Below are 22949 nucleotides of genomic sequence, written 5' to 3'. Positions count from 1 at the left end.
TCTAATTCCCATGTCGAGTCTCTGCACTTATTTAAACTTTTTCACGTGTCTTGTCGAGTCTGGGATGGGTTGGGTTTGGTTTGTGATGATGAGGTGAGGGGTGGAGGAGGGGTGCGTAACTGGATTGAACCGAGCTGAAAGGAGTTAGGAGCAATAGAGCATATTCGACTTATGGTGGGATGTTGGGCCTTGTGGGAACATCAAAACAAAGTAGTTTTTGAGTCGGTGGGTACTGAACCGTTAAGAGTTTTGCAGAGAATCCGAGATGTAGTGGAGGAAATCTAGGGGCGGGTTGGGGTGTGAGTACGCAAGAGAAGGGGAGAGGGGCAGTTCGCGAGAGAAAAGAAGTAATGAAGGATGGCAGGTACCCCAAAGCGGTTTTGTGAAGGTAAATGTAGATGCGGGTGTGAAACAAGATAAGGGTGTTGGGACGGGTGCTGTTTGTCGCGATGAGGATGGACGGGTGTTATGAGGTCTGTCGTGGATGAGACAACAAACGTGGGAACCTCATATTGCAGAGGTGGTGGCTGTTCATGATGGGCTAGAGGAAGCGAAGAATAGAGGGCACGCAAATGTTCTCATCGAGAGTGATTACATCCATGTCATCGAGGCACTGAAGATGAAGAAAAAAGGACGGAGCATCTTCCACCAAGTCTTAGATGATATTTTAGCTCTTAGTTGTAATTTTAATACTGTCATATGGTCGATTACGCATAGGATTAATAATTCTGTGGCACACGCTCTTGCGCACGTGGAGCCTCGAGTCTTTGGTAGGTGTGGGTGGTCGGATCAACTACCTCTGATTGCATCCGATGCTGTCCGTTTTGCTTCGCTATTAATATAAGTTAACCTTCGGGTTTTTCTCAAAAAAAAAAAAAAAAAAAAAAAAAAAAAAAAAAAAAAAAACTCTTAAAATTGGTAAATAATATCTCCACCACAATAACATATTAACCATTCTCTCAAATCCAAGGGCTGCATTTGGTATTTCACTTTCTTTAATCATTCCAAAAGGAAAAAGACACAATAACTTACATAGGACATAGTTATTATAGCCACAACTAAATAGTAGATGCTCTTCTACGTATAACTTTTATACTAATTTTTATATTATTAAAAAAAGCCACAACTTCAAGTTGCCAGACTCAACCCGGCCAAACACGGTTCAATTAACGGGGTCGCAAAAGGAGTAGCTTGGGTGACTATTATCAGCATGGAACAATATATGTTCCTCTTTAAATGTCTCATCGCCAACAACTAACACCCAAGTTTCTACTACTTTTGTTACTCTACCGTCCTTGAAATCTACCACCGTGAATGCACGTGACTTACCCAAGTCTAGAGGTTTTACCCTCGGTACAATGGCCGCATTCAAGTAAATAGTACCATCACTTCCAATGGATATCATCTTCCGGAAACCTCCATTGACCATTTCTTTATGCATGTGCCCGAACACAACCAAAGGAACGTGATAATTACTACTCTCTTTTAAGAGGGATAGAGCTTGGGCTAGATCTGCATAATAAAATAGGTTTCGGATAATCAAAGCCATGTTAACATCAGAGATTAGGGTGCCACAAAAGTTAAATGTACTCTACCAATTGGTAGGATATGGGAGTCACATGTACAAAGCTTAATTGCTCTCTATCAAAGTGGTAATTTCCAATGGACCCGTAATAACAAAAAAAGGTTTGGAAAATCTCTCCCAAAGGCTAGATGATCGTAAAAAGGGGGGAATTCTAAGTTGTACCCTTCTTTTATTCTATGGTATACCCCTAAACTCCATGAGTCCATACTTGGGAATTTGTTTGGAAACCAAAATGAGTGGGAAATGGAAGAGGGGGGAAGGAGGATTCCCTTCCCTCCAAGTCCTCCACCTCCATTTTGATACCAAAGTACCAAACACTCAATTTCCTTCCAAACCCCTTGATCAAAATGAAAGCACCGTTTTTACATCTATAATTATAAGGATTAAATTGATAACTTATACCTAGTATAATCCCATTTTTTCAAATCTAAGATAATTTTTTTCTTAAAACTTATGCCTATAATTTTATTTTCTATTAAACTTAATACCAATTTTCCAAAAAACACATAAATTGACCATTTTACCCTTACAGCCTTGCTAATAAAACATAATCACTTTCTTTCATCTATTAAGCCCCACAATCTTCCTGCTTTTTATCTTTATTACTTTAGGATTACAATTACAGTTCGTGTATGCTCAAGATGCCGTCATCAATCCCAAATGCACCAACAAGGCTCAATTGGTATCTCATTTTTATTTTAGATAATGCTATCATTCATCATTTCTACAGCTCTTTCTGCATATTGCATCCTAAATTTCTTTGCTCTTTTATTTCTCAAAAATTTGTGCATTTTTGTCGTCACACCCATTACCCAACACAAACACTATACTACCACTAATCTTCTTCTCCGTAGAAAAAGCAATCCATTAATGTCGTCATCATCACTCTCCATTACCGCTGTCACATCTCCCCAACTTTTACACACAAACAAATCCCAAAGTTGGTCTTTAATTCACAATTACAGTTGAACTAATAATTGAAGAGACCCAGAAAAATAGTGATTGTTTCTCAAGAAGAGGCCAAAATAGTCCCTGGGAATAAAGGACAAGTACTGAATAACCCCCATAAATGAGGAGAATGAGCCGAATTTGGGTTGATTGAAAATAGGCCCAAGTCCCCAAAATCGAGATACACATGTAAGGTATAACAGCTCTAAGATAAGTCCCCCAAAATCATCGCCAAATTTAATCCATGGAAGAGGAGGTGATTTGTTGTAATAATGGGTGGTGGATTTGGAATTAATGAGTTAATGTGCTTGATTTGGAATTAATGAGTTAATGTGGTGGAAATGGTAGAATCCCTTAATTAATAAGGGTAAAACGGTCAACTTATGTCTATTTTTGAGATTCTGTATCAAGTTTGGAAGAAAATAAGATTTTAGGCATAAGTTTTGAAAGAAAGTTATTTTAGGTATAAGTTTTGAAAAATTGAATTATACTAGTATAAGTTTTGAAAAATTGAATTATACTAGGTATAAGTTATCAACCCTAATTATAATTTATAAAATATGCTAGAATGATAAGACCAAGATAAGTTGCCAAGAGGATAACATGTATGATGTATCTCTTCATAAAAGAAATATTCAATTTTAACTTTATATAATGTTTGTCCTATAGATCGGGTGCAAATGAAGAAACTTTTAAATGAGAGAGAGAGAGAGAGAGAGAGAGAGAGGCACACACCTGGATCCCCAAAGTCTCCACCACCTACCCAGTCTTTGCCGCATATGTCATCTGGACCAGAACCAAGACCTGCACTCGCACGGATACATAAGTTCATCCAAAATACCACAATCTTGGATTCTTAGGCAAAGGTATAAAAATTCACTGTTCACCTACCTGTTGGCCCATTATGTGCGAGAAATATAATTGAGTGGTTGTCTGGAGTTTCCATAGCAGCCTTATGAATTCTGTCCGCACTTTCTTCCATTGTTTTGACTCCAAATCTAAAATCACAACATAAACCAAAAGCTAATCTATAAAAGCCAAACGAGTCTTTCAATTCCAAAGGAAAACAAAGTCCCAACTCCTATAGATGAATGCACTCAAATCTGTGCTATTCACATGGATTTAAAACCTTCAACACCATTACATGCTATGCTTAAGAGCCAACAGTTTGGAGTTGAGCAATGTCCAAGTTCTCAAAATCTTCCAACACTTAAAGGGTCCGAACTCCGAAAGTCTATAACGACATAAGGAGGATATATAACATAGCTATTACTGAGTATTAAAATTTTATATATAATCAGATGATAAGCTATAAAACACCAATCTCGCATGACGGAAGCAATCCCAAGGTAGCAATAGACAAAAAGAGGTAGGAGAACAAGAAAAAGAGATTCAAAAGCTGCTAAGTTAGAAATGATGATGGTCCCCTTTGGGAAGTAATGAAACAAGGTATATTTTGTCTATCCTCAGCATCTTTCACAAACTCACCCATGTGTAAACATTACACATAAGAAGAAAAAATATAGCACCCAAATCAGGGGCGGATTTGCGTGTAGGTTGGGTTAGGCACGTGTCTATACATGCATTAACCAAAAAAAAAAAAAAAGAACTTAAAAAAACAGAACAGCGCGTCTCCTTCTCTTCCACAAATCACAAACCAAAAGCTTCCTCACAAATCCCAATGCCTAACGTCCGAACTCCTCCAGTCGCCTAACCTCCTGCCGGAGACTTCTCGTCGGACAGCACGGCTGACCGGCGACGGCTTCAATTCTTCTCTTCCAATCTCAAGTAGTGGTTTTCAATTTTTCGTAATTCTCATGTTCTTCAATTGATTTGGTATTCTTGCTGTGTGATTGTTTGGTATGCCTAAATTATTACTTCTCGGTACAAACAACTCCATAAAACACATTATCATCAAGTATCTTGCATAATTTCACTTCCATGTCATTTGGTATTCTCTTGTGTAATTGTTTGGTTGAGTATACAGGTAATTGCTTATTCTTGTTAGATTGTTACTCCTTCCGTCTCGGTCAATTGTTTTCCTTTGATTTTGGTACAAAGACTAAGGAAAGAGTAGGGGCCAATTACTAAATGACAAGTAGACCAAATTGAGTGTGAATAATTAAATTGCTCACCTTTTTAATTCTTAAAATCGAAAGGACAACAATTGACTGAGACGCTCCAAAATGAAATGGGACAACAAATGACCAGGACAGAGGGAGTATTTTGTTAGTCTATTTGTGTAACTCTTTGGTTAATTGGATTGAAAAGTTGTTTATTTTCTCAAACCCTAAATTCCCTACTTAGCTATTAATTTCTGTTTTATTTGATTTTTTTATCTTTTTCTCTTGGTTATTTATTTAATTTGATGATTTAATCTCTTGCTACTTACTTTGATAATGTAACAAAAAATGATTGGAATTTGAGTAAAATAGTTTGTCATTGCTCTTTGCTCAATACGACAGTAGTCAATAATACTACTGCATGGTATTCCTCTCCTATATTTTCTGTAAGTACTAGTCAAATTAGTTGCTAATACTTTTTAAGCCTAGCTTGTTTTTTAAGTCAAGAATAGATGTCGCAAAGAATAACTTCATTGTCTTTCCATCGTCATCGGAAACTCAAAATAATTTTTATGTATAAATGTTGTCCGAATTTTTTTCCGTAAAGTGCCTACCCCTTGCTCAAATCCTGGCCCAAATAGTCAAGGGGACACTGGAAAGATGGTCTAACATAATATTGTCAAAGTCGGTTAATAGAATATGACTCCACTAATCAACGGATACAAGTTGGTATAATAAGAAATGCTTGAGAAAGATTATAACTATTAAGAGAACTCTTTTTTATGTAGCTTTACACAACCACCAATCAAGTGCAAGACTATAAAAAACAAAACATTCAGAACAATTAGAGGAAAAAAAGGCCGTAATAGCAGCAACTACAACAAAAAAAAAATCTTACATATCATAAAATAGGAGTGACAGTATAAAACTTGCTTTCAGTTCATACCTTTTTAGAAGCTTTTTCCTGAATAAGTTATCACCTCCACAAGAAAAGGGTCTCCCACCTACAACACTAACTTTCAATGCAGGGAAGTCCAAGCGCCCATATCCAACATGCTCTTCCCCTAAGCTAAATGATAAGAAGGGTACAAAGTAATCATTTAATTTTACCAATCAAGTTGTACCGGACATCTATTTGACAGATAATGGCTAATTAACAAAGTTATTTTTTGGTGTGTGTTTGGAGAGGGGAGAGCATATAGGCATGCCTACTCGACTTTGCTGAGAAGCTTTGCTCGCAGCAGTTGCAGAAGGATAAATTCAGAAATGAAAACCTATAAAGCCCCTAACAATCTTAAGATCACTTTTTATATAATCAACGAAATATAATTATCAACCAATGAGGCGGGGTAAACGTAAATAGGATCGATTCTAAGTGAACTCTGCTGAGAAGCTTTGTTGGTAGCATCTTCCTTTCCCTCAAAATCACTCCTTGTCTTCTATTTTTCGTTTCACAATTCTCTTTTAGGATACATCATAGAGCGTACCACCAGGGCCTGCTCCCGAGAGTCGTTTAGAGTGGCGGTGGCGTAGGACCCAAGCTTGAAAGATGCCCAATGTTTTAGATTTCTTTTTCCTATTATACATTTGTACATTTTCACAATATGCACGAGACCGTTCAAATATAAGACTAGCCCAATATGTAAAGACCCAATTAAATTTCTTAATTTGATGACCTAATACTCACTGTTTCATATTATTATAATTTGATAACCTAATACTCACTGTTTCATATTATTATAATAAATCGTTTTAGCCAGGGCGTAACCAAAAACGAAACTTTTGGGTAGCAAACTTTCTTTTTTGTAGTTTAATATCTTTGTTAAGACCTCATTTTCGGAGATTTTCGAGTAGCATAATTCAAGGTAGCGAGTGCTACCTCTTGCTACTATGTAGCTCCCCCTGATTTTCGGAAAAATTAAACTTTTCATGTATTATATCAACTCTACATTTTTCAAAGCACTAATAACTAGGGAAAATATGTGATTTAAGCTATTAGATTGGTGAAAAAGTTTGTTTTTTCTGCTTTTATAAATCAATTATTTTTAAGGGGCATAAATATAAAATAATGCACGATTATTGGGTGCTAGATTGCTTTTGTGCAATATTATCATCCTAACTCAATGGAAGGGTGTATGAAACTATATATTACACTACCTCTACATTTTTAAGGTGTAAAGTATGCAATTTCAGTACACCCTTTCACATACAATATGTGAGGGATCATTAAAATCCTATATAAGGGAATATGAGAGGGTGTTATCGAGATTGGGTACCATCCGGCGGTGCCCCATAAAATTGTCAAAATATATCAAATTGTACCATTCACATTTTCAGCATGTCTATAACTCTATACTACATATAGGATGGTAATATAGGAGAATTGTTAATTACTATATTTCAAAATTTAGAGGACCCCAATGTACTATTTTACCTAGGGCCACAAAAAGCTCAAAACTGGGGCTGCGTACCACCAGTCCACCAAATGTCCGAATTTTCTAGATTATCGCGTCAAAATTTTATTTCACTCATCATTTTTCTTCAGTACTACTATTCATCTTCCAACGTCCAAGATTGGAAACGAACTGGAAATGTATCAACTTTTGTCAATTCTTATACATTTAGTGTAGGCAAAAAATGACCATAACCTCTTCTACTTCAATATATTCCGGAATCCAGACCGTGACCTAAACTATATCTAAGGTTTGTCGTTTGCCTCCTGAGTATTGCAGATTTTTGTTTTAGTCAGCTAAGAATTATGGAGAAGAAGTCTCCTAAAGACAAAAGAAATAAAAACTTCTGAAGGAAAGTTTACAGTAAATAGGGGCAATGTTTCATCCACTTCAAAACATAAAAGCAGAATAACTGACATGCAAACCCATCGAATGTTTGATTACAATTTAAGATATAAGAAAAGCTCTCAAATAAAAGCAATTTTATTTTACGAACAACGGCCCATTATGATCACATTATTGCTGCAGAAATAGAGATCAAGCATTTACGTCTTTCAAATGTCACGGGCTATGTTACTTCGACACTTCATATGAGCTCACGTACCCGTGTCCGACACTCGATTCTTAGCCACTGGTATGACACTCGAACATTTCATTTTAGACTAAAAACTTGACAATTTTAAAATAGCCGTGTCCGACACTTGGATACACAATTACACACCCGTGTCCGACCCTTCGACCCTTCAATCCGAGTTGGAGTAACATAGGTCACGGGAGGTGGGAATAACACAACATTTTAAGGTAGAAAGATTTAACAGTAAAGGAACTTACGCTTCCAGCTGTAGCTGAACTCCATCTTTTTTCCTATCACAAACAAAATAGCCAAAAGATTAAATAAAATGATGCACTAGATTTGAGAATCATTGAGTAAATAAACAATAATTTTCACCAGGGAGAGTTCAAATGGAGAAAGCAAGTGAAGACTAATACAGATTCCTATTGAGAATTCACAAATGACTGCATTCAATTCGTCAATACATGATGAAGGTCTTTGATCGCTAATATAATTCATCAATAAAAAGTATCAGTTATCATACTCAATTGGGAAGTTGAACTTACTTTGAGGAGAACTTTTGGGTATCCCAGGAATCATGATTTCCAAGTATTGCTGCTTTAGGCATGTCTATCTTTGCGACACTCCTAACAAGTTCGTAATTCTCATTCCCAAAGTCACCTAGTAATCAGAAAGGCGAGATTCTTTTAGATGGATACACAAAGAGAGACCAGATCTACTGCAAAACAAAAGCTCGCAGAACAATTGCTGAAAGTATCTTACCAGTCATGACTCAAGATGAATAAACGGAATAATACCTCAATGTCCTCAAGAACATCAAAGAATGGTTCTTAAAGATACAAAACAGGAAGTGAAGGAGACTTGCCTGTAAAAAGCACCAGTTCCGGCTGAGGAAAACATAATTACTTGTTAGACATGCAACGATCATAGAATTAGAAGGTTAAGTTCATTTCAGCAATAAAGATTCACAAGTGTAGAGCCTAGTGTTAGGGGGTGGACTTCTCACTGACACCGACTTCGCAATAAACCAACTATGAAATCCAGGGACCAAGATTGTCCGGAAGGTTCTAGGAGCTTCAAGAAGATGTCCAGCCATTATGGAATGTAGTGGAGATGTCTAGGCAATCCTAGATCTTTCCATGTTCTAGAGTCTCCTCATGAATGAAGGCTTGGACGTCCCCAATAAATAGGGTACCTTGCCATTCCATTCGCATCCATACGAAACATGCACAAACCTGCCCTAGCATTTTCTTCTGTTCTAATCTTTCCAGAATCATGTAAGCTCTTCAGATCTCTTAGCTTTCTTGTTCTCTAGAATTAGCCTTACACTTGTTCGTAAGATTTAGGCTGTGTTACTCAGACACGCCGACACGACACGTGTCGGACACGTGTTGGCGTGTCGGACACGGCTATTTGGGGTGACTTTTCCTGCTTTGTGGTCTAAATTGAAGTGTCGAAGTGTTGTGTCGTGTCTGACACCGACACGTATCTGACACGCGACACGTCAATTAAGTGAAGTGTCGGAGTAACATAGGATTTAGGCATTGCTCAAATCAATCAGGTTGAGTCAAGCCGAGTACGGTCATATTGGGTTCGAGTAATATTGGGTCAGGTTAACCTTTCGGGTTGAGTTGGGTCCGGGTCTCTATCGAGTCTGGCCAATTGATTGATGCACCGGGTTGAGTCTGGTTGGGTGGATTTCGAGCTGTCAAACTTTTTGGGTTCTGGCGGGTTGTGTTTCGGGCGGAATGGCGGATAAGTCCAGCTTCTAAGCTTGTCAAGCTTGTCACTGGACGGACTTGCGACAAGAGTCTTTCTTTAGGCGAACAAGACTCACTCGGACTCGGATTTGTTATTGGTCGGGTCAAAGTTGGTAAAGTTGGTCGGGTCAAGTTATATTGGGTTTGGGACTGGTATAATTCGTCACGAGTGGGGTTCAGCTCGTCGAGTTGGTTTCGGTTCGTCTATACCGCTATGAAAATACTCCCTCCATACATATTTGTTCTTCCCATTTGACTTTATAGGGTCAACGTTATCAAGCTTTGACCTCGAATAAGTTGAAAAGCTAAAAATATTAAGGCATATAAAACTTATATATTTAGATTTCTCATCAAACAAACTTTCATAAATTATATTTATAAACAAGAGAAAAAATTACAAATTCAAACTGAAAAATGTGATCAAAGTAGCGTCAAGGAGACCGCGTAAAGTAAAATGAAAGAACAAATATGGATCGAGGAGTATATTTTAAATTTCATGTTAAAACAGTGTGTAAGTGTGTTAATTTTAATTTTGTGAAAACAAATAAGATAAATGTCAAATTGGTCTTATTTGCACCATTCTTAAGTAAATTCGTTATCAAGTCATCCGTCTTGAGTCAATATTGTGTATCAGGTAACGGGTCGGGGGGAAGCTAGGTAGCACGGACACGCCTCGTGTCTACCTTTTTTTCATTTATTTGGGCACGTGTCCATGGTATTTGGACATATCTTGGACGTGTATCCATGGTATTTTGACACATTTTAGAGGAAGTCTGATGGTTTGGCTTAGGGACTTTGCTTTGTTTAAATTAGCTTTGTTTAAGCAACTAGCTTCATTAGCATTTGCTTAAATAGAACTACCACAAGGAAACAACCAATAAAAAGTTACTCCCTCTACACCCCTATGTTCTTCTCATTTCAATAAAATACTACTCACAAATATTAGAAAAATGGGAAGAACACTTTTGTGTGGAGGGAATAGTATCTTAAAATGTGGGTCCAATCTAGCTAGTGAAAAATTAAACTAAACCATTGGAATGCATTACTAGCTCAAAAAATTTGTAGCTTAAAATTTGATTTGACAAAGGGGAACTAGCTTACCATTGGACTTGCTCTTAGACACACTTTTAAACAGAATCAAGTTGAATTTGAGGGGAATAGTGTGAGTTGTTTTATAGCGGGGATATGAGTTGAATTGGGGCTGAATGATGCTCTTTAAAAGAGGAATGACATGTCAAAAGAGATTGATTAGAAGATGTGTTTGGGTGGGAAATAAGAATAAGTTATAGTCAAGATCAAGTTTTACCATCACTTATAAAAAAATTTAATATCAAATACTTTTACAAAAATAAAATCGTACATTTACAACTATAAAATATACTCCCTCCGATCCAACAGATGGTAATACTTACCTAAAATGGACGATCCACACCAATGGTAACATACCTTATTTAGCCTAAAAATGGCTAAATTACCCTTACATCCACTACCTATTTACAACTCATTGTTTAATTACACAATTCATTTCATGTGGCCCCAATCAAACTTTCCTATTTTACCCCTCACTTTTCCACATTTTCCTAAATAACCCAATTTTCCCTATGTTACCATCTCTCTAGATCGGAGGGAGTATATTTTAGCAAATTTAAATAAAGTGTCCCGTGTGTCCTAAGTTTCATGTGAGAAGAAGTTATAGTCAAGATCAATTTTTACCATCACTTATTTAAACTTAATATCAAATACTTTTACAAAAATAAAATTGTACGTTAGGCAGATGGCAAAGTTTGTTTAAATAAAGTGTCAGGTTCCTCGAGTCAAGTCAGCTCTAAGTTTAACATAACCACATTCTGGAAGAAATTGTTCAAGTGAGTTCAAAAAAGTTTGTTTCAGCTTTTGCTTTTTCTATGCAATAGTCTCGTGGTTCAATAAATTGGAATTCATAAATTTCATTTATGAACTCCTCAAGACATTATTAAAGCAATTTTCTATCAATTATTATTCGATGCTATTACTTGTATGATTTATGTTCTTTATTAGCCTGAATCGTAATACTCTATTTGAGTTTTTTGGATCACGCACTAAACAAGTCGTACATTGCACTAAACATTGCATATCTCAGATTGTAAAAGATTGATGAGCAATTAGCAAAGGCGTATTTACCTTTAAACATTTGAGCGCCTTGTAATCTTGCTCTAATTCCCAATCCTCATGCTTCACCATAAGAATCAACGAAATAACAAGTGAGAGAACAATGTACATATCAAATAACAAAATTTGAACAAAAATAGTACATAGCTAAGAAATTCACAAGATATGAAATGAGAGTTGGGCAGATGGCAATGAAGATAAAAGAAAGCTTACAATGTCTCCAACAACAACAGTACGAAAAGAGGTTGCCATGGAGGAGCAAAAAGAACGACTTTGGGAACAAGTAAAGGGATGTTCAAACCAAGGCTTGTTGAGTGCGCAAACAAAGCCGTCCTTCCCTGCAGACATCAACACTATTAATTCATCTTGTGAAAACTCAAAAAGTGGTTACAGGCATACAGATAAATATTCTCAAAGCCAGATCATTGTCCATTCAATCTGTAAAGCCTGCTTGAGATTGAGGGGTCGATGCAAGGCGATACTTCTACCTCCCCGTGTGTAGGTGCTTGTTTGGCAATATGATTCTATAGGGTATTAGCATTACTTAATAAACCAATTAAAGCTGCTCAAGATCTAAATTAGTTATTAGTGATTTCAATTATGTAATATGGCATAATTAGCGTTGAGAGTAATTCAAAATGTTATGACTTTTCAAACTTATGTTTGAATCTCATTTCCTAACAAATATAACTAGTTTGTAACACGAGCTTATGACCCAAAAGGCTCTTGGAAACGCTATTTGCAAATGAGTGTGCTCCATACCTTTCATTCCTATGAAACTAGTTTCGCAGAAAAAATGTCGGGTTGTTTTTTTAAAATTAGAGACGTTTATGTTCTTTATTCTTTTTGTGTGACACCTAAAGATAGATGTCGTTTAATTTTATTTATATTTCGATTTTATTTTAATAACTCGATATGTTATAACTAATACTGACATATTTAAATAGGTAAGTTATCAATAATCTGGGTTATCAAAATAAAATACTTTTTTATATAAGTTTCGAACTTAGTTGGGGTTATTTGTTATTGGGCTAGTCTTATGTATACAACGGTCTTATACAACAATTTATTTATGATAATAATGTACCAAACCCATACTATAAATAAGCTTTCACCTTTTTTATTGTAGATTATTGGTAAATGGTAATATTAACACATGCCTAACATATGAAGCCCAGCCCGTCAATTACCAAACTCTTTAGTTCTGAACATAAACATATTTAACCTCAGAAATCACAATACACTCTCATCATTCATATCCCTACTTATATACCCGTTTAACCTCATACTACCGTCCCTTTTACCATGTTTTAGAAAACCTACCAAGCTAAAGTTCATAGAAGACTTTTAGTATACATAGTCCTCTTGCTTCAATCTCATCCTAAAAAACACATAAAACACACATACATAAAACATTTATGTTATCTATTTATTTCCATCTATTTTTGGTGTAGATCTCTCTTGTTTTTACTTGGTTCATGATTTTAAATTAATTGAAGGTATAGTATTTTATTGAAACTCTTGATATAATCGTCATACAATTGTTTGTTGCATGGAATTATAAATATTTATTTACATTGTTCAAGCTTCATTTTTTATCCAACCGGATTTTTTGTATGTATTAGGAATCTGTTTATAAAGATTTTAAGTTTATTTTTCAATCAACAAATTTTTTTTTCCAAATTTGTGATATTTTTTATTGTTTTGTATTTTTGAAATCAACGCAATTTAAATTTAATATTCCCTACCACTATTGAATTTTTGTAAGTGGCGAAAATTTTAATTGTCCATTCAATTGAGGAGTATTATCGTGATCATTATTCACCACTCCATAAAAAATGTTGATTTTCAAATTTATGAAATTCTCGAATGGTTTCTCAATCTTTATATTCAAAAATTTCTTTATTTAATATTGTAGTTGGTATGTAACTCTAAAACTAAAAAAAAAAAAAAAAAAAAAAAAAGTAGTATGTTGTACAAGTAGAAACTAATTCTCTTGGAAAAGTGGAACCCCACCTACCCTTTAAAAGGTTGATTTTCTCTCCTAAATTCAAGGAACCAATAGGAAGGCTAGAAAGGAAATTGCTTTTATAGAATAGAGATTTCAAAGCTAATAGTACTGATCTACTAATGGATGGTCCAACAGTCCAGCTTCTAAGCTCTACCAACAGCCCTAAGCCCCTAACCCACTCCAATTTCAGTCCAGGGAAGGTTTTCCCTTACCTGGGTAGCATGGTGACCTATCTCATTTCCCTTTAGCCTTTGTTGTTTTCTTTCTTTAGCTTTTTACCTTAATGAGCCCTCAACCTGTGAGGTGGCCAACTAGTCTAATGTTTTACCCCAATCCTATCTATATAAGGCTCCTATGTAACATGAACAAGGCAGACTTTTATCTATCACAAAAACAGAAGTTTGCTTTTTCTTATTTCCTGTGTGGAATTTGGTGCAGTTACCTGTGTGGAATTGCCATTATGGTGATACAATGTTTGTGGTGTATTCATCTTTATTTATCCTGTTATTACCTTGCTGTTTTCATCAATTTATGTGCTGGAATTTACAATATTATTCATCAAATTAAGTTCCTTTTTAACAGAACATTATTCTGTGTCAAGTCCCTTTCTCAGAATTTCTGTTAAGGAGTGAATTATACCCTGTATTTGTCACTAATCCCACGCTTTATGCTGCATAAAGAATTTCTAATGTCATGACCAATGAGTCCTAAGTCGTTTGTGATAGGAGACATTTCATTAGATTGATAAAAAATTGTAAGACAAGATAGCACCAAAGTGAAAAGAGTGAATAGATTATAAACCCTGTGGAGACTACATGAAGGGCATGAATATATTCCCTATGTACCGCCGTAATGTTTGCGATTGCTTTTGAAACAATTTTAGGTTAAACATTTTCCACCACGCAAAACAAATCTAAAATCCAAAACTCATTCTCCGCCACACAAACATATCTAGAACGAAAAAGTAAAACAGAATACATAAACAGACGGAGGATCCCAGGAGCGTACTGTTATATTATGATGATATTAGCTTTTTGTACACCAATCCTACATAAGGAAGTGAAAAACAAAGGAACGCACCACAGGCAAATAAGGAACTAGGTATCATTAACGTTTCATTTTAACAAATTACAAGGTCTTATTACTTATTAGTCATTACTTATTACGCTAATGTGATTTGGGTGATTCAATAGACTATCTTGTTCTACGTCTAACATATTCAAAATTACTAACCTACAGTCCTACACTATCTACAGGTAAATTTATGACTTCTTGACAACCTATTATGAAGCAAACAATGGCTTAGTTCAATTCATGTAGTATATAACATTAGAACATACCTAATTTCACAAAAATAAAATGACACAAAGTCAATAAGGGTAAAATGCTGCAAAAGCTAAATAGAATCATCCCACTGGGAGTATTAATCAAACCTTATTGCACAACTGAAATCACAATCATAAAATCTCCATACCTTTTCTCAGTATCCTGCCAGCAACTGACGCCCATTGGCTCCTATTGAGATTGTAACTATTATATAGTCATAGGTACAATATCATAATACAACATACAACAGTTAGAGGTAACCACCAGAGTAACAAATTTATAATCAAGGTTCAGCAAATAAAGATACAATAAATATATACGAAAGTGAAATCGGCCACTTAAGCTCTTAAGGGGGCGTTTGTTTCGTGCGTGGGTATGGGTTTGGAAACAGGGTCCTAGGTGAGTATGGTATGGGCAGGGGCGGAACCAGGAATGAAATACATCTAGGGCTAAACTGAAAGACTAACTTCAAAAATTTCATACGCTAGCGGGATTTAGAACCCCTACCCCCTCACTCCTCCACTGATTGTAAGTTTGTAACATACCTATCTATAAAGACGGATATTTACTATCTCAAAATTAATCTTGTATGATCACTGAGAAAAAAAAAATGTAGCATGATAAATTGATGATTGATAAAACAAACTAATAACAAAAATTAGTAAAATAAAGTTTTTGAAAAAATACTCTTATTTCTACAGTATACGATATTTTTATCAATCAAATATTTTATAATGATACAATAAAACGCACTTGCTAATTAATCGATATAAATAAGGTACATATTTATAATAAATTGTTCAATAAAATTGAATTTTGAATGATAAATAAAGAATATAGGAGTTTGTGAATGGGCATGTATTGGGAATTGGATGAAACCAAGTTACATATTGATAATAAACAAATAACTGAATAAAGGGTATAAAAAAAAGAAGCCGAACGAAATGCCATTAGAGGGATTCGAACCCCACTTGCTTGTGTGGTAGACAGCATTTCCAACCATCCAAGCTACTCCTCAATTATGTGTATTGGTTCACTAAATTTTATTTAGAATTGTATCTAGAGCTATAGCCCTAGAAGAATTGGGCTGGGCTGGTTCCGCCCCTGGGTATGGGATTGGAACTTGATTTTCCATACCTTGAGTTTGTTGGGGACTTGGGGTGGTGTGGGTTTGAACTAATTCAAAATTAAAAAAAAAAAATTAAAATATACAGAGTAATATTTAAAATAATAATAAATTTTAATATTACAAAATCATGTAACTAAAGAATTAAGCAAATATATAATTTTATATATATAAGGTCAGGATTCGTTCAGAACCACCAACCTAATGTCCACCAACCTAATGTTAGATGAATCATTTACCATTAATTTAGTTCATTCAAGCACAAGATTTGATTTAATTAAACAAAATTTATTGTTTATATTTAAAATATATATATACTACTTTATGTACAAAAACCTAATGGTACACTAAAACAGGCTCTAGATGCATGAAAATAAGCACTAGGTGCATGAAAATTGTTAGATGCATGAAAATGATTACTAGTTGCTTGAAAATTAATAAAATGTATTTCGTCTTGTTCCTTCAATAGCTTATAGTTTTTCAACTAATCTAGCCATAAAATTCTACGCGGAGTCCAAATACGTCATTTTTAAAACTAAATCTTTTTTAAGGTGAAGTTCCCACTCACGGGTCTCATTATATTGATTTAGTTTATGATATGACAGTTTTTTTTTTTCACTTTTTTTGGTTATTCTAATTTGAAATCCATGGGTAACAATCTCATATCCACCCACGTCTTTGGGCGTGAGAAACCCATACCGTTCACGTTTGAGGTATAGGTATAAAACCCCCACATTGGTATGAGTGACACGTTCCAAAAACATACCTCATACCTTAATTGGTGACACACACACAAATACTCCTCATCTATACTAAATAATAAAACAACCATTTCACATTTTTTTCCCGCCCACCTATCCCTACTTCATTTCCATTAAAAAAATATTATTTCTAAAATAATTCCTAAACTAAAGCAATTTGTTATTAAGAAAAATAAACCTACATTTGTTCCCTCATTTTAAAAATGAATTTATTGAAGGCTTCTATGTTCTATTATTTAAATTATCATTTAAATATATCAGTTAATTTATTGATCAATGGTTTTCCATCTTACTCCAAAGTCACCACTACATTTTTTACTTTCTTAGCTTTTTTTTGAAAAAATTACTTTTATATATAAGAATATTTAATTTGTGACGGTCTTACATTATTATTTTTTGACACATAATACCAAACATATTTTGTCACCGTAATTCATAATTGCTACCTTTTATTTTTATGAGAAAAATCCCCAAGCTACCACATTGATTTCTTTCATTTTTGATCAATTGTTATACATGTAATACTCCTTTTGATTCTTAGGAATTGTCCCATATGAATAAAATACATCTCACAAATCTTAAAGAATGGCCCAAATACATATAATCGGAGGTAGTAGTATTTTTGGCCTAATGTTTCAAAGTGTTTTTTCGGCAAAAAAACACAAATTGGCCAAACACACGATTACTCAAAAGTTAAAAATAATTTATCTTTTAGCCCTTAAAATATAAAGTACTAATTTAGTGCTCCTAAGTTTTGAAAAACATTATAAAAAAACTAAAGGAAAATAAAAACTCATTTTTGATAAATTAGGCCAAATATATTCTAAATAAGGGATGACATTGGTTAACCTAAGTGAATCATGCATTTTTCCCCATTTTAAGTCACATTTTCGTAAAGACAAAAAAAAACTTGACGAAAGGGTACAGTTTAAGCTCACGTTCGAAATAATCAAAATGACATGACTACATGACAATGAGTGTAAGTATATATAGTGACTTATGAATGTGTTAGGCGGTGCGAGGCAAATTAAAGGAGTAAATATAATATGAAAAACTTACTTAAGCATGCCTCCATGGTTAAGAGTAGGGTATAATTAGAGTTGTCAAAGGGGACAATTAGGCCGGGTTAGTTTGAGCGGGGTGATTTCAGGTTTGTAAGAATCCGAGTCAGATTGGATGGGTTTGGAGTAATGCGAGTTAGGGTCAATTTCGGGTTTATTATTATGAAGTTATTTAAGAGATACTGGTCTTTGTGCAACAATATATAGACATTCAGGTCGGCTCAATTGTGGTTAGGGGTCAGGCTCAGGTCCTTCATTTTGGGTGTCTGATCGGATACGAGTCAGATCATTAAGGTGCCAATTTTGCGAGGTATAGGTATAAATGCTTCAACAATTTTATTCTAGACGATTAAATGTCATAACAATCTGGTATTGTTCTTTTCTGTTTGGCTACTATATAGAAGTATAATTCCTTAATACTGATATTCAACTTTCTTTTCTAAATCTGAAATCATTTGTGAAAGATGTTGTACATTCAAATAATTATAATATTGTACAATTAAATTAAAATAATGAGTTGTAACAATATAATTATAAAAGTTTATTTATATGTTTAATTTACATGCTGGTGCAATTGCACGGGTCTTAAACTAGTACCTTGATAAGGCGAACCAAACACCCCCTAAATACTCTTCCAACTATCAAGCAAACTCCTGTTTTCATTCCACAGTTATAATCTAGCTACAATATCAGGAACCCAAATGACACTCCCTCAACTAGGTCATAGGGAAAGTTAACAAAGTACTAAATCATAAAATCAAGGATCAAATTTTGCATACCCAGTACGGCTCGTTCCAAAAACATATCTCATACCTTAATTGGGTGAATGGCCTGAACCATACACCCCCGGCTCATTCTAATCACTGCTTTACAACAAATACTAACAAATTTGGGTCTAACAACGGCACACACAACCTCCCACACGGTTGGGTAAAATAATTTTTTTGCATCCAAAAATACAAAGAAATAATAAAAGTATTTGCCGGGGTATAGCGACTCAAACAAAGCACATAGGTCATGGTGCGCTCCACTGAGGGACGGCATAACACGCCTTGCCTAGGACTACCTAAATATGATGTGTAGGCACAGGCATGAGGCACGAGGCACGAGGCACGAGAAGACAAGTCAAGCGCACATCACTTTGTACAAGTGGCTACGACAAATTCCACCCTTAAGAATACAATACTAAAATAAACAAGTGGGCGATACATGTGAGTGATAAAATCACCAAACCCCGCCTGCCTCATTTGCTACTTAACTTAAACCATATGTTAAAAACTATCATAGTAGCATGTTCTTCAAAGGTAATAAGTATCATAAACAATCGTTACTTTTACAAATCATGATATGTATGGCACGTACCGAAACATTAGCTCGCACCCACGCACGCAAAACCGGAGACGGCCTCAAGATATGTAGTCCTAAAGCAAAGATATGTAGTCCTAAATCAAAGTCAACGGAACATTTCACCAACAGCTTTCAAAATGTTACATATTAAAAAGTTCACATAATAGAAATCAAATAAATAAGGAGCAAAAAAGTTCTATATGGTATCTTATTCAATCGAACTCTAAAATGGCATGCAAAGTTCACAACCAGGCACGTTTGTAAATTATTGTCCATAATCATAGTTTTAGACTCGAGACCTGGGAACAAAAAAAAGGTTGCTAGGGGTAAAGGGAGACCAAAACAGACATGGCTAAGAGTGATAAAGCACGATATGAGATTTCTCGGGCTTGATTAGGAAATGGTGACGGGGAGGGGACAATGGAGGGAAATAATACATGTGAATTTTTAGTATTCGATGTTTATTTGAAATATTTAGGGGTCGTTTGGTTCGAAATATTGGAATGGTATGGAATGGATTGTGATACCATAGTGGTATGGAATTAGAACCTCATACTTGCTCATGAGCGTTTGGTTCGACCCTGGAATCGATATAGAGTTAGTAATAATATGGAATGGAGTTAGAAACTTGAGTGAAAACATGGGTATGAGATTCCAAGGGGTTGGAATGGAGTTAGAATCCTTTGAGTATCTAACTCCATTCCAAAAACCTCCAACCAAATACTAGAATGAATTGAATCCATTCCAATCCATTCCAAAAGCTCAAACCAAACACCCCCTTAGTGTTTCTATTCAATTTTTAAAAAATTATTTGTTCCTTTCGAATATATTACACCTTTTTACCAACATCTTTCTTATATATATTAATACTTTGTTCATATTTAAAGGTTTTCCGGACCTTTAAGTTTTACTCCGGTTATCAAAATCGTTTTAATCTTTTTTCTCGAATTAAATTTTAAATCGTTTTAATCTTTTTAAGTTTATTATAAAAGAAATCAGGACTTCGATTTTTAAAACCTAGAAGTTTACCTTGACTTTTGTATTATGTTTCACTCCTCTTTTGTTTCTCACTTTTCTTTTTCTATATTTTCGCATTTTGAGATGTGCATTCACCCATGGACGGTTCGACGGTTCTAAATGATCATTCATGCCAGCCTACCCCAAACCATTTTGGGATTAAGGCTCTGATGTTGTTGTTGTTGTTGTTGTTGTTGTTATAATCATAGTTTTAGACTAGAGAGAAAAGCATCAACACCAATAGAAGCTCCTAAAAGCAATATGCAATTAAAAGCTTGAAAATAAGAGAAAAGGTGAGGGTTTCCCGTGGAGAGGTATGTTTAGACTCTAGGCGGCATCTTTGATTTTCCTTGGCCTCGAGGCTCTTCCCTCATTCTAAACGAAGGTTTCGTGTCTGGTTTTAGGGTGGTGATAATTTTGTGCTCTTGGGGTTGTAGCTCATAAAGGGGATTCTTGACTTCTTGATGGAGGGCAGAGGTTAATTAATTTTGAGCACATGAATACAAGTATACAACACAAGAGAAAAACCCTACCTAAGCTAGGAACATGCGTTCAGCGCATGGATACAACACATGAGGAAAGAACCGAGTCATGCCACTAATCATTCTGTTTACTATGTCGTACTCCAATAAGGAATTTGTTTACTTTTAGTAATCTTTGTAGTTTTTTTTTTTTACCTGATTCGGTTGTCAATTTTAGTTTAAACAAGAGTAACCGCAAATTCAGAGAATAAATCAATACCAATTGATAAATGTGACATTATCCCAACAAGCACAGATGATACACGAACAACAAATGCTCCATCTGATACCTTTACTCATTTTTTAAACAACATACAACTGTTAAAAATCTTATTGCTAACCTTTTAAAATAAATCTTTCTTCACGAATTAGAGACATTAAATTGGGGCGTTTGCAAAGAAAACATCTTTTTTTTTACACAGTTTTTTTACATGTGTCTAAGGGAACATGTTAAAAGTACTTAAAAGGAACGTTTAGGAAGAATTCAAGAAAAATAAATAAATTGGTTAAATTAACACGATGATGCTTAAATTTTGGTCCAAACCGTTATATTTGGGCGAGTATTCAAAAAAATAAATACTTCCTCCTAGTTTCCATGTTCCTCCCTCTTTCTTCTTTAAGCTTAGTTAGATGTTCCTCCCTATTTCCTTATTTGAAGGTTAACTTCATGTGGAGTAGTGTATTTTGTATGGTCCAAATTCACTTTCTTAATTCTTGTGCCCAAAAAAAAAGGGAGGAACATGTGAACTACGAGGGAGTAGATGATTTTGCATCTCATAAGAATAAACTCGAATATCATTCTAGTCATCCTAATTCAAATATATTACTATAATAGGTAGAGTCCCAATTTCATGAGACAATTCATTGGAGCAGTATTGCAAGCAAACCCGGCGAGAACCAAACGTAACCATATATAAGTGGGTAAAAATAGTTATGAAAAGGACTCGTTTACAGTAAACGGGCTTAAGCAAGTATGCATTTTACTCCTTGTGGTACGCATTTTACTATTCCGTCCCCGTGAATTTTCCTCCTCTCCCAAAAATCCCTTTCTTTGCAAACAATTAATCTAATAGCACTACCACAACATCATACACCGTCTATGCCCAAATTCGACAGATGAACTGTTCAATCAACAGAAAAATAATCATACCAAAGAAGTATAGGTCTAAATAATAATTGAACAAGATGTTAAATTTCATACTGTCATTATGGGGTGAAGAAATCAAGCAAATTCAGTGAAATAACCTATCCGTACATGATTCGTGCTTAAAAAACTCATATCTAAAAAGAGATTTGCAGCAAAGTCTGGAAATCGGCCCATTGCAAACCTTACAAAGACCCCAAATCCTAAAATACTAATTTAATCAATAATTTTTAGTAATGAATGAAAGATTTGTTCTGAAATTGATTTATGATCCATAGTTGTTCGATGAAACAAGAAAACTGTAGATCTAAATCTAAGATAAAGCTAAAACGGAAAGGGTTTAAAACTTACCTCGTCTCAACGCCGGATATGATAATGATAATCACAAAGGGTATAAAAGATCTTCAAATAATGATAAGCAACTACGGAAACAAGCAAGAAACGCAGGCCGGCCTTTACGGGTGTAAAATATTTATAGACTAGTTGGAAAGCCGTGCGATGCACGGGGTTTCTATTACGATTATCTGTAAAAATATATTCTTAATAACGGAGACGGACCTTTATGAGTCTTGTAATTATTTTAACCTACAACAACTACGTTAAACTGAATGTTGTTACGTAAAACAATAATTATCATAATTATATATAGTGTGTTCAAAGAAAATGTTAGATCTCTTAAACATAATTTTACCTTTATTATATATATTTACAATTATGTGTATTTGCTCCTTATAAACTTCTCGCAACATCAAATCCAAACTGAATTCCAATAGAATTATTAGTTTCTAAACAACAATAAAAAATATTTGTAATTCTATTGCATACAATGCACCGGGGCAACATCATTTATTAGTTTTATGACATCATTTAAAATCGTTGAGTTACCAAGTTAGTATTTTTTTGGCAACGCTGAAACGTTGGTTTACGTTACCATGATCCGGTAATAGAAAACTATTAAATTTAACAAAAAGTCAAACTGTGCTGAAAATGAGAGCAAACAAAATTTTGAGAGTTGATTTAGATGAGGAGTGACTAATCATCCGTTCCCCTTACAAAAACGCAACAAAAATGTTGGCATTTGGTATTGACTATATCAGTTGTAAC

At 34.8% G+C, this 22949-nt stretch overlaps 1 protein-coding gene across 9 annotated transcripts; it reads right to left on the bottom strand.

Annotated features, from left to right (window-relative positions):
• Nucleotides 1–915: 915 nt before the first annotated feature.
• LOC141642272 (uncharacterized) lies at nt 916–22363 on the bottom strand. Of its 9 annotated transcripts, none has more exons than XM_074451026.1 (12): nt 22197–22360; nt 19179–19258; nt 15017–15057; nt 11745–11869; nt 11544–11594; nt 8489–8510; nt 8169–8283; nt 7881–7913; nt 5543–5665; nt 3425–3531; nt 3269–3337; nt 916–1512 (listed from the first exon to the last, which is right to left on the bottom strand). In XM_074451026.1, exons 2-12 carry the CDS (start codon nt 19184–19186, stop codon nt 1163–1165), a joined length of 1044 nt encoding a protein of 347 aa, XP_074307127.1. In that variant the 5' UTR covers nt 19187–19258; nt 22197–22360; the 3' UTR covers nt 916–1162. The 9 variants fall into 9 exon arrangements, with proteins under 9 accessions (XP_074307127.1, XP_074307125.1, XP_074307126.1 ...); XM_074451024.1 differs by having other exon boundaries at nt 15017–15072; nt 22197–22290; XM_074451025.1 differs by having other exon boundaries at nt 15017–15072; nt 19179–19237; nt 22197–22290.
• Between the last annotated feature and the right edge of the window lie 586 nt (nt 22364–22949).

The sequence above is a fragment of the Silene latifolia genome, chromosome 2 (genome assembly GCF_048544455.1).
Source record: "Silene latifolia isolate original U9 population chromosome 2, ASM4854445v1, whole genome shotgun sequence".
Classification (NCBI taxonomy): Eukaryota; Viridiplantae; Streptophyta; class Magnoliopsida; order Caryophyllales; family Caryophyllaceae; genus Silene; species Silene latifolia.
The sequence above is the reverse complement of the archived record's forward strand: the minus strand, read 5'-3'. Positions and strand labels throughout refer to the sequence as shown.

What these genes read in the sequence shown, in the direction of transcription:
- LOC141642272 (XM_074451024.1), bottom strand. An exon ending in TGGCAGGATACTGAGAAAAG is followed by an intron (nt 11,870 to 15,016) that starts GTATGGAGATTT and finishes TGATGTCTGCAG; the next exon opens with GGAAGGACGGCTTTGTTTGC. An exon ending in GGAACTGGTGCTTTTTACAG is followed by an intron (nt 8,284 to 8,488) that starts GCAAGTCTCCTT and finishes TCTGATTACTAG; the next exon opens with GTGACTTTGGGAATGAGAAT.